Source organism: Phyllobates terribilis, unplaced genomic scaffold (genome assembly GCF_046119375.1).
Source record: "Phyllobates terribilis strain yellow unplaced genomic scaffold, ASM4611937v1 Scaffold_7__3_contigs__length_470593459, whole genome shotgun sequence".
NCBI lineage: Eukaryota > Metazoa > Chordata > Amphibia > Anura > Dendrobatidae > Phyllobates > Phyllobates terribilis.
Window position 1 is genome coordinate 256255831 of NW_027362767.1, and position 12222 is coordinate 256268052.

At 43.2% G+C, this 12222-nt stretch overlaps 1 protein-coding gene across 1 annotated transcript; it reads left to right on the top strand.

Moving 5' to 3' along the window:
• Window positions 1–1487: 1487 nt before the first annotated feature.
• LOC141155483 (olfactory receptor 13F1-like) lies at window positions 1488–2444 on the top strand. The gene has a single exon (XM_073642349.1). The coding sequence runs from the start codon at window positions 1488–1490 to the stop codon at window positions 2442–2444; it is 957 nt and encodes a 318-aa protein (XP_073498450.1).
• The last annotated feature ends 9778 nt before the right edge of the window (window positions 2445–12222 follow it).

The following is a 12222-nucleotide window of genomic DNA, read 5'->3' on the forward strand; positions in this document are numbered from 1 at the left end:
ACTGTGCTTAGGGTGCTTGCGCACTCCCTGCCTCTTAAAGGGGCCGCACACGTCGTCCTAAAATGTTCTTGACAATGTCCTAAGTCTGAATAAAGGGTCTTCAGGATATCGAAACACAATGCTTATATTCCAAGACACCGTTTACAGGTTAAGTATTGTGCTAATAAGGTGTTTATTTTAGTATGGGACCATTTCATGGTGTCTCATATGATTTTTAATAAATCAATGCATTATAATACTCCAGGTTTTACCTCCTTCAATATTATTATTTATGTTTTTTTTTATATTATTAATATTATTATTATTATTATTATTATTAGACTTTTAATAAACTTTTTTTCCTAGAGGGAAGCACAATTGTAATTGACAGAAGCCAAAATTCTAAACAGGTAAGAATATTGGTATTTAATTTACAGACATGGCTGAAAGTGTTGGCACCCTTGAAATTCAAGTATTTCTCCCAGAAAATTATTGCAATTACACATGAATGGTCCAGAAATTTTCACTGAAAATACATAGGTGATGACACCTTAGCTTGGTGAGCCAAGCTTCAAAAGGTGGGCAGATAATCATTGTAGCCAGGCTGGATATTTCCTATTTACTATAAAGAGGGGGGAGTGGGGACACAAAGTATTTAAAATGCAAGGTGCTTGCCCCTAAATTAGCCCACAGTCCAATCACAAACCAGCAATTTTAATATTATAAATTACTGGAAATGTGAGCCCAGGAACAAGCATATAAAAAATGGGTTACACAATAGAAAGGTGCTCACATGTGGGGTCAACTGTTGTTGGATGTGATCCATAATTAATTTCTCCTTCCCTCAAAGAAACAGAAGGACAACTTTAGTCAGAAATGTTTAGGTATTTCTATTATTTCTCCCTTTTTATTTTATAACTGTTTTGCATATTTGTGTATTTTTTTTATCTGATCTTTTTATACCTTTTCTTGTAAGCGCTGTATTTTTTTTCTATTAAAGCCTTTTTGTTTGCCAAACAGTAGCATGTTTTGGGGACTCATTACCCCATGTCTTTGATGACTGGTGGCAGCATATTGTGTAGCCGGGGTGTGTGGACTGAGTCGGGGTGTGATTTAGACTCACTTTATAGCCTATAACAGAGGATGAGTGCTGGATTGAGTGAGAGGAGATAAATTAACTCTTGCAGATGTAATACTGTATATATATTTATTTTATTAATTTTTCTTTTTTAGACCATTTCAGTGGTGCTAAGTTTCAGATACATTGGAAGAATAAAAAAAATGTTGAAGGTGCGCCTATTCTTAAAAATATATAAAAGCCCTTTTGTTATCAGGACACGCTGTTGGTTGTAGTCTTCTAACAGCTGGTTAGTCACAGGTTCGGTCCCACTGATGAACATCTTTTAGACTGACTTGGTTGTCCCATGATTGACCCTAGTCTTACATACTGTTGATACATAAATATTCTATACATGTTGTATTACAGGTTGATTAGTTCTTATATAAGGATGTGTAAAGGTAACGAGTCCAGAGTCAAAGAATTCTTTATTATTGGATTCAAAAACACAGAAAACGTTAAGATTTCACTTTTCGTTCTCTTTCTCTTGATTTATATTGTGATTCTGCTTGGAAATGTCTTCATTATCATATTGGTATCCACATGCCAACATCTGCAAGTGCCCATGTACCTGTTCCTCCGAAATCTCTCTGTGGCGGACCTCTTGTTTACCACCAATATCATGCCTAACATGTTGTATCTTATAGTGATGGGAGGAGGTGACATGTCCATCACAGGGTGCTTCATCCAGTATTACGTGTTCTGCGGCTCCACTTTTACTCAGTCCCTGATCCTTATGGTAATGGCCTTTGACCGCTATGTGGCCATCTGTCATCCTTTGCGCTATGCGGCTCTGATGAACCATAAGCTTTGCCTGCACCTCACCTTCTGGCCGTGGGCCATTTGTTTTGTCCTATTCCCTGTTGAAATTGCATCTTTATTCCAATTAATGTTTTGTGGCTCCAAAATCATGGAACATTACTTCTGTGACTTTGCCCCCATCTTGGTCATAGCCTCCTCGGACACTTCAATAGTAGAGACAGAAGACTTAATATTTTCCATCACCCTCATGTTCATGCCTTTTGTGGTGGTCACCATCTCCTATTTCTGCATTGTCATCTCCATCCTAAAGATTTCATCCATAGCAGGACGGTGGAAAGCGTTCTCCACCTGTAGCGCTCATCTCACCATCATCTTCATCTTCTACGGGACACAAATTACAATATATATGTTCCCAGTTGAGCAAGACACTTTCTATGGAAAAACAGTGAAATCTTTGTTGTACACGGTGCTGACACCTTTCATTAACCCCATCATATACAGTATGAGAAACAAAGAGATCAAGAGGGCCATGCAGCAAATACTGTATAAAAATAGTAAAAGAACTGTACTTCCCATATTGCACTAAATTTAGAGGAAAATACCATAAAATGAATGGTGATATCCGAATACACAGTGTAAATGCAGTCAGCAGTGTAATCCTTGGGTGATTTCATTATCATGGTTATGTTGAGAATGATGCATGTTTTTTATTTTTTTAAAAATGTATTTATAATGTAAATCTAAGTACAATTTATGTATATATCCATTATAGAGATTGATAGATGTCAGAGGAAAATGGATCAGACATGTAATAAGGTTTACATCAGGAGAGTCTATGGGCTGGATGCCACTGAAGCCATGGTTCCCTGTTAGAAAGGTTTCTATATATTCAGCCATTTCTCCATTGGAATGAGTGTAGGGACCTGGGATTTACATCAGTAGGAAGCCACCCATTTCATTCAATGACCCATCATATGTCTTTTATCCCAGGAATCATACATCATAACATTTTTCATCTAAAACTATATGCAATAGTGAGGTCTGAGGAGATGCTCAAATCTTAAACCCTATGCCCCGTATATCTCAGAAGGTGCCGTAGGCTCAGCATATTGGCTATGTGCATGACAAGCAGGGTGACTTCAAGCAGGGTGACTTCAAGCAGGGTGACTTGTCACTTTATGGGCAACTTTTAAATACTTGTTAAGATAAACCATGATGTCACAATCTCTAGAACAACTGAGAAGGTCTATTTGCCATTTCTTCTGGAGTGTCCATGAGGCTATTGGAAAGACTTCCAGTACTCCCCGAACAGTTGACAAATAGTCCTCTTGACTATAGTCCTTGGCATGACCGCCATGCTATCATTCACTCATCAATTCTACATTTTAATGGTTTGCCTTGATCTGTTTTTTCTCCTTCTTAGCACCGCCGTACTCTTCCATTTTCCATTCATAGTTCTATGCAGATACAATTCATAACTTCTGTTTTAATGTAGAGATCCAGGTGCTTTGGTGCTTCAAGAACTAAAAGTTAAAGTGATAGACTCACATAGGTGTGTACGATGTGACTAATGTTAAACTTTGAAAAACTTCTAATATATAGTGAATGAGATTCCTCCAGGTATCGCTCCTTATAACAATAAATAAATCATTTCATCATAAATGCGGTCATTTTAATTTTGTCATGGAGCCAGCTTAGAAATATCCAAAGATGAAGCATGAGGGAACATGTCAAACACTGAGACAAGAAATAGTGGACAACCTGTTTATCCTTCACCCTCAGATTTTCTGTTTTTTTCTTCCCCTTCTTCCAAGAGCCATAACTTTTTTATTTTTCTGTCCTCATAGCCATGAGAGGGCTCGTTTTCTTGCAGGACGAGCAGTACTTTTGAAACACACCATTCATTATTTCATGTGATGCACGAGAAAGCAGGAACATTTATTTAAAGTGCATTGATTTAGAAAAAAAGGGCAATTTCACAATTGTTTTTTTTATTTACCATGCAAACCATACGGTAAAATTGACCTAACAATATCTTTCTCCAGGTCAGTAAAATTATGCAGATACCAAACATGTATAGTTCTTTTTTTAAAAAAAAAAATTTATTTAAGTGGTGAAAAAAATATGGAAATCTGTGAAAAAAATGTTTTGCCATTTTTGTTTAAATTGTAATGGGGGAAAAGGGGGTGATTTGACCTTTTGTGATTTTTTTCTTATTATTTTTAAAAACTTTTTAAACTTTTTACTGTATTTAATAGTCCCCTTAGGGGACTTGAAGCTGCAATTGTCTGATCGATTGGGCTATACATAATGTGTAGCTAAAATCACAATCTCCTATGAATGCCGGCCACAGGCTGGCTTTCACAGGAGTATCATAATGATACGCACGAGGGTTTTAAGGAGACCCTGGGCTGTCATTGCAACCCATCGGTGCCCCGCAATCAAGACATGGGCGTGCAGAATGACATGCCCCCCTGCCCATGCGTGTTAATTGCCATTGTCAGAGATTGACAGCGGCATTTAACGGTTTAACACTAGGAGGAACACTAGTGGCATTTTAAGTGGGACAGGACCACTATAATTAAATATAGTTAAGCTGTGCGGTTGTGCAGTGAGACACAATCCCCATGCACTGCCGCTCTCCATTGGTGATACAGTGGCAGAAGTGTCGGCTCAGGAGCAGGACTTCAGAGTCCCAGAGCGGTGAAGTCATCGCGCCGTGCCAGGACTCTGATGTTCTTTGTATGTGCCGGCGCTATAACATCAGCGCATTGGTCTGACCGAGCCTCGCCTATGGACGCATCAGGATCCTGGATTAGGTGAGTATATGATGTTTTTTATTTTTATTAAAACTTGTGGTGTGATGTGGGGGCATCATAAACAACGGGGGACCTTCATGCAGTGTGGGGGACCCGGAAACAGTGTGTCGGGGGCTCCTCATAAAGTGTGGGGGCCATTATATAATTTGAGGGCTAATGCGGGGGCCATTATATAGTTTGGGAGCTAATGCGGGGCTGTAGCACCCCGAGGGCTCGGCTGCTACAGGGGTATTGCACCTCGAACCAGAGGTGTGGTATTCCACTCCCGGGTAAGGATGGAGTGTGGACTAGAACTCAGTTAGCTGCATGCACCACATACATCCCATTTCCGGGGGACAGATCAACGGTACTCCCACCAGATAGATGTGTAGGTACAACAGCGTCTGTCCCTGGCTGGAGTGGGAGGGGAGGAGGAATATCCCAGTGGTGCAGGAGCAGAGAGGGGAGGGACTCTGGGCATAGGAAGGAGCCCATTGGTGGCTAGTCACCTGGGCTCGGGTGTCAGAGGGAGTATAAAAGGTGGGCACCATCTTAGGAGTTCAGTTCAGTCAGACAGAAGAAGAGGAGAAGAGTAGTGACAGGGAGCAGCAGCCCTGTCTGGGTGCTGCTCCTGAAGGGAGCAGAGAGAGAAAGACAAGAGGAAAGGAACAAGGAACAAGGAAGGAATGGAACCTGGAGAAAGGCCCAGAGACATGAAGGAAGAGGGAACCCGAACACGCTAGGAGTCAGCGGGTGAAGGGTTGGCAGATCAGGGTACCGGATCCCGAACTGGTGGAGGCCACTTATCCTCAGCCAGGAACCGGAGGTCGTGGCCACGTCTTGGCGCGACCACTCACTACACTCACCACGAAGGCACGCCACATAGGGTCAGGGAAACCGGAGATAGGTTTCGCCACCAGAAGGCCCGAGGAAGCTGGACATGGGTGGGTCCCTAGTGGGGACGGCCAGAGTAAGGAACGGAGAAAGGAGTTCAAGGTCACACTCTGGAACTGCCTGGGGGTTGGTCGAGCCCCGTACCTGGTGGACGCAGCACGGCTCGGGTCGTCATCACCTGCAGGACTGACACTGATAACATCTGTGAGTAAAGCATTGAAAACTGCAATCAGTCTCTGTGTTCCATCGCACTACCAGCACTAAAGGTACCGGGACGCCCTTTCTATCACTCCCTTCACCCGCACCAGCTGCCCTGAGGCCATACCTCTCCCGTTGGGGGTTATACCACCATTGCTGCACACATACCACCGGCCTCAGCGGACTGTTCTGCAGCGGCGGCCTTGCGACCGCAAATCAACGGGTGGCGTAGTCGACACTTAAACAACATCTACAAAGACTGCCACACACTTAGTTTGACCACCCTGGGCTCCGGGTATTCCCCCGCGCACACGTGCGCCGCACTACAGCACTGGTCCAGGGGGCGCGTCAGGGCCATTATATAGTTTGGGAGCTAATGCGGGGCCATTATATAGTTTGGGAGCTAATGCGGGGGTCATTATATAGTTTGGGAGCTAATGCGGGGCCATTATATAGTTTGGGGGCTAATGCGGGGGTCATTATATAGTTTGGGAGCTAATGCGGGGCCATTATATAGTTTGGGAGCTAATGCGGGGCCATTATATAGTTTGGGAGCTAATGCAGGGGGCCATTATATAGTTTGGGGGCTAATGCAGGGGTCATTATACAGTTTTGGGGCTAATGCAGGGGCCATTATACAGTTTTGGGGCTAATGCAGGGGCCATTACACCATTTGGGGGCTAATGTGGGGGCAATTAAACTGTTTGGGGTCTAAAGTGGGGGCAATTAAACAGTTTGGGGCCTACCATGGAGGCAATCATACATTGTGGGGACTACTTTGGGGGGGGGGCCTCATACAGTGAAGGGGCTCTCATACTGAGGGTGGGCTCCTCATACATTGTAGGAACAACTGTGGGGGTCCTCCTAAACTATGGAGGCAATTATACAGTTTGACAGCCAATTTGAATGCCATTATACAATTTGGGACCTACCGTGGGGGCAATCATACAGTGTGGGGACTTCTGTCAGTGCCATTATGCAGTGTGGGAGCTACTGCGGGGACCATTACACAGTTTAGGGCTACTGTGGGGACCATCATAAAGTGCGGGCACTATTGTGGGGGCCATTCTGCTGTATGAGGGCTTCTCTGGGGGTCAATATGCTGTGTTGGGGAGCAGTGGGGACATCATACTGTATTTAGAGAGCTGTGGGGCCAATATACTGTGTATAGCGGAGCAGTAGGCTATCATACTGTGTATAGGGGAGCTGTGGGTCCATCATACTGTGTATAGGAGAGCTGTGAGAGCATTATACTGTGTATAGGGGAGCGGTTGGCCCATTATACTGTGTATAGTGGAGTTTGGGGTCCATCATACTGTGTACAGAGAAACTGTGGGGGCATTATATTGTGTATATGGGAGCTGTGGGCCTATTATATTGTATTTAGGGGAGCTGTGGGCCCATCATATTGTATATAGAAAAGCTGTGTGCCCATCATACTGTATAAAGGGGAGTTGCGGGGACATCAACTGCGTATAAAAGAGCTGTGGGCCCATCATACTGTATATGGGGGTGCTGTGGGCCCATCATATTGTGTATAAGAGAGCTGTGGGCCCATCATATTGTGTATAGTGGAGCTGTGGGCCCATTATATTGTATATAGAAGAGCTGTGGGCCCATCATATTGTATATAGAAAAGCTGTGGGCCCATCATACTGTATACAGGGGAGCTGTGGGCCCATCATACTGTGTATGGGGAAGTTGTGGGGATGTCAACTGTGTATAAAAGAACTGTGGGCCCATCATACTGTGTATAGGGGAGTTGTGGGGAGATCATACTGTGTATAAAAGAGATGTGGGCCCATCATATTGTATATAGTGGAGCTGTGGGCCCATCATATTGTATATAGAAAAGCTGTGGGCCCATCATACTGTATATAGGGGAGCTGTGGGCTCATCATACTGTGTATAGGGGAGTTGTGAGGACATTAACTGTGTACAAAAGAGCTGTGAGTCCATCATACTGTATATAGGGGTGCTGTGGGCCCATCATACTGTGTATACGGGAGCTGGGGCCCATCATACTGTGTATAGGGGAGTTGTGGGGACATCATACTGTGTATAAGGGAACTGTGGGCCCATCATACTGTATATAGGGGAGGTGTGGGCCTATCATACTGTGTATTGGGGAGCTGTGGGCCCATCATGCTGTGTATAGGGGAGTTGTGGGGACATCATACTGTGTATAAGGGAGCTGTGGGCCCATTATACTGTGAATAGGGGAGCTGCTGGCCCATTATACGGGGTATAAGGCAGCTTTGGGCCCATCATGCTGTGTATGGGGCAGCTGTGGGGCCCATCATACTGTTTATAGGGGAGCTGTGGGGGCATTATACTGTGTGTGGGTGAGCTGTTGGCCAATTATACTGTGTATAGGGCAGCTGTGGGCTCATTATACTGTGTATGTGGGAGCTGTTGGCCCATCATACTGTGCATAAGGGAGCTGGAGGCCCATCGTACTGTGTATGGGGAGCTGTTGGCCCAGTATACTGTGTACGGGGAGCTATGGGCCCATCATACTTTGTAAAGAGGAGCTGTACATTGGGGATCTTAGGGACATTATTACTTGTTAAGTGAGCACTTAAGAAGTATTATTGTTATAGGGGCACTCAGAGTGTTGTGATCATTAATGGTGCACAGGGAGTATTATTACTTTCTAGGGGCAAAATGTGGACACTATTTTCTAGGGCATTTGCACAGGGCATTAATATTTTCTAGAGGGCACAAAAGAGGCATTACTACTATGTGAGGGGCACAGTGGTGGATATTACTATGTGGATTAGTAAGAGGAGCACGGCTATTGTGCCAAACAGCAGGTGCAGTAATAGGGACACATACGGCAGTAGCGGCTCAGCATTGGGTTGAGGAGTTTGTGCAGGTTGGGAAAAGATGGGGACAGTACTGGAAATGTGAGAAGTCAAATGTGTCTTTGTTATAATCTCTGTAGATGGGTGATGGCTGGAAGAAGTCGTTGTGTCAGTCTAGGCTAAATGAAAAGACGGGAAAAGTGAACGACTCCATCAGAACAAACATCAGCTGTTAGTCACTATCTGTAACTCTACTGTAATCTCTTACATGTTCTGCAGGACTGGTATCTACCACTATATGGTCACCATATGGCGGTAATATCAGTCTTGATCTTAGCATAGAGATTTATTTTCAGTAACAGTGCGGTCATCAACTGAGGTTCCCCTATATCCACCATTAGGGTGCACCACCGTAGTAGGAATCAGGGTTACCGGTTAGGGGCCCACTCTGATGTGTCGCCCCCCTGAGCTGAACCCCTAGCTACGCCTCTGGTCCCTGGTGTTAATGAGTCTCTCTGCCACCCTCAATGAAGTGAATAGAGTGGTGGTCACTCAGTTGACTGTGGGAGCTTTTTTAATAAGATCAGTAGGGATCCCAGCAATTGGATCCACCGCGATGGTACAGTTATCACTACATACTGCTTAATTATTAAATATAATGCAGTACATTTTTAAGATTTTTTTTGCTATTGAGTTTTCTGCTTTTGTCAAGAAAGTTGCACATTAATGTGCAAGAATTTAATACTTTCAATTATTTTGCTAAATACAAGTCTGGATGATCCGGTCAGCAGTAATGTTTATGAGTTCATGATTGCCAACTGTCCCGAATTTATAAGGATATATGGGCCAAAAGGAAATGGGGATTATTTAAAGGGGTTGTCGGGTCAAACGTGAAAAGTCTGCAGTCACTCTGTGTGACTGCAGACTTATGAATCCCCCCAGCTCAGGCACTGTGCGCTGCGGGGATTCGCCGGTATGAGACCCGGTAACGGAGGGTATGTATGTGTAATACATACCCCCAACCAGTGGGCGCGGACTCGCTCTTCATACACTTGTATTGAACGAGGCCACACCTTCTAGTCGGATGCGCCCACTGGCTGTCCACGTCACTAGACGGGGCATAGCCTCGCTACATACAAGTGAATGGAGAGAGGCGGCGCTGAATGGCCAGTGGTATGTATAATTTATACATACCCTCCGGTCCCGGGTTTCATACCGGTGAATCCCAGCAGCGCACAGTGTCTGCGCTGGGGGGGATTCATAAGTCTGCAGTCACACAGAGTGACTGCAGACTTATCACTTTTGACTGGACAACCCCTTTAAAGAAGAACTTTTCACCAAATGTTTTCACCATATTGAACTGAACACATAATGTAATAGTGGCTGCAGATCAGAATAAAATGTTTTTTTGTTTTTTTTTTCTATTTCACCTCTCTGTTTTGGAGGTATTAACAATCAAAGTATTTGGCACCTAGCGAGTTAATTTTTCCTTAATATCAAGTGGGTGTTATCAGATGGTTTTCACTGAGGGAGTTTCCTACTACCTGGACCTTATCTAAAAAGGTGTTAGGCAACTGTGCTCTCCTCCCAGCATTAATCATGGATGAGGTGAAGCCAAGAGATCAGGGCTGTGTCATTCCATCTCTCACACTGAGAAACCTGCTCTTCCCTATGGTGAGGCCGTGTTCTTCTTTCTCCAGTGTGGTGTCGAATTTATAAAGTCTATTAGCAAGATTATGCTAGAGGGAAGTCACTAGTAATCTAGTTCCCATCGAGAACAAAGTCCATGTTCATTATAGTGAAAGTTTTGTGTGGGGAATCTCTGAGTATTGTCACCTCAACAGTAATTAGTCCCTAATCTTCAATTATCCTCACATGATCTCTTAATTAGTATGGGGTAATGAGTAAACACAACTTCCACAAAGGTCACTGGGGAACTCTTTCCCAGATGGTACCTCTAGGATGTCTTCTCCTTGTTTTGTCATCAATATTTGTTTTCCAAGTTTGATACAAACACAGGACACAATGTATCATTCCCTAGTGGACACTAATCTGAAGATGATATTAGTCAACGTTTCATAATAGTATAGCGAAAGTTATGGGATGCCTAGGGAGTATATTACAGTATTCTGATTTCATTTTGCAGAGAAGAGGCCTCATTGTAAGGATCAAAATGTGCCAACCCCCTTCCCCTAATTATGGTGCTAGGATTTGCCAACCAGGACAGAAGGACCTGGTGTTTGTGTCCCTCTCCACACCCAATCTATGACCCTTGGGCCAATTCCACCAGTGCAGATCCCTCGAAGATAGGATTCCTGCCCATGTTCATGCCACCAAATAGTAAAAGGAATAGGACCATCCAGATTTGGCCCTCTTTATCCAAGCTGCCATATGGTCTATCTGTCAACATTATTCATAACCTTCTCTGGTGTCAGAATAGAGTCCAAAGAAGATATAACCTCATTTTCCAGTTTCAATGGCTAAATGTAGAGTTTATGGCTCTTGTGGTGAAAAATTGCATTCAGTAAAAGTTTTGAAAGTTTTCAATAAAGTGAAAAGTTCCTAAAGTGTAATCCAAATGTTACTGCAATCAAAATAACCACTGTACTAATAGAAGGCAGTAAGCAGAGTAGTAAGCAGGGTTGCCAACCGTGCAGAAATTCCAGGACATTCTGTAAAAATTCGTCACTTTTTGCCCTGTCCGTAAAAAAAAAAAAAATTAGGAGTCTGCAATTTTTGTAAGGCTGAGAAAATTTATGCAGATTATTATTATTTTTTTAATTTGTTTTATTGAAAACTGAAACACAGCAATTTTATATACATTTCCACAAGACTTTTGCTTCTGCTTAAAATCAGTATACATGTATATACAACATTCCTCAAGTAGGTACAGATATATGAACTTCCTTCATACACAAAAAACTTTTTTGCTGCCATCTAAAAAATACTCCTGTATGTCCTATCTGTTCATAACTGTAGCTAATAATTAATATAATGTACCTCAATTGAAAAATACTGTAGCCTCCGAAGCGTTCCAAATGTCCCATACCTTGTCGAACTTCTGAGGGCAACCTCTATTATGATACTCTGTTTTCTCATATGTAATCGTTGTGTTTACTGACTCAATCCATGACCTTAGTGTTGGAGAAGAATTCCCCATCCATCTCGTAGCTATCAATTTCCTGGCAAGAAATACAGTTTCCCTAAGAAAAATTCTAAAGTGGTGGTTCCACTCTTCCTCCTCGAGTAACCCAAATAAACATATCATCGGATCTAAGGAAATCGGAATAGATATCAAAGAAGACAGGAATGTGACTATGCTTTGCCAAAAGGAGTTAATAATTGGACACGACCATATCATGTGCCAAAAATCCGCATATAAAGCATGACATCTTAAACATTCTGAAGAGGGCAGTCTAACTCCATTAAGACTGCACCATATGGGTACTGTAAGTAAGCTTGGTGAATAATGTATAATTGAGTAATTTTATTGTTCACGGAGGGGGAAACATAAAGAGGGGATTCCAACACCTCCTCCCAGTCTTCCTCGCTGATAGTAGGAATGAGCAGCTCGCACTTGTCCTTCACCTTTAGAGAAGCCGAGCTCTTGTCAAGTGATAGCAAATAAGTGTACAGGGCCAATATGAGACCTTGCGGTCCTTGTGTT

Excerpts from the sequence above, each read along its gene's own strand:
- LOC141155483 (XM_073642349.1), top strand. The coding sequence starts at position 1,488 with ATGTGTAAAGGTAACGAGTCCAGAGTCAAAGAATTCTTTATTATTGGA.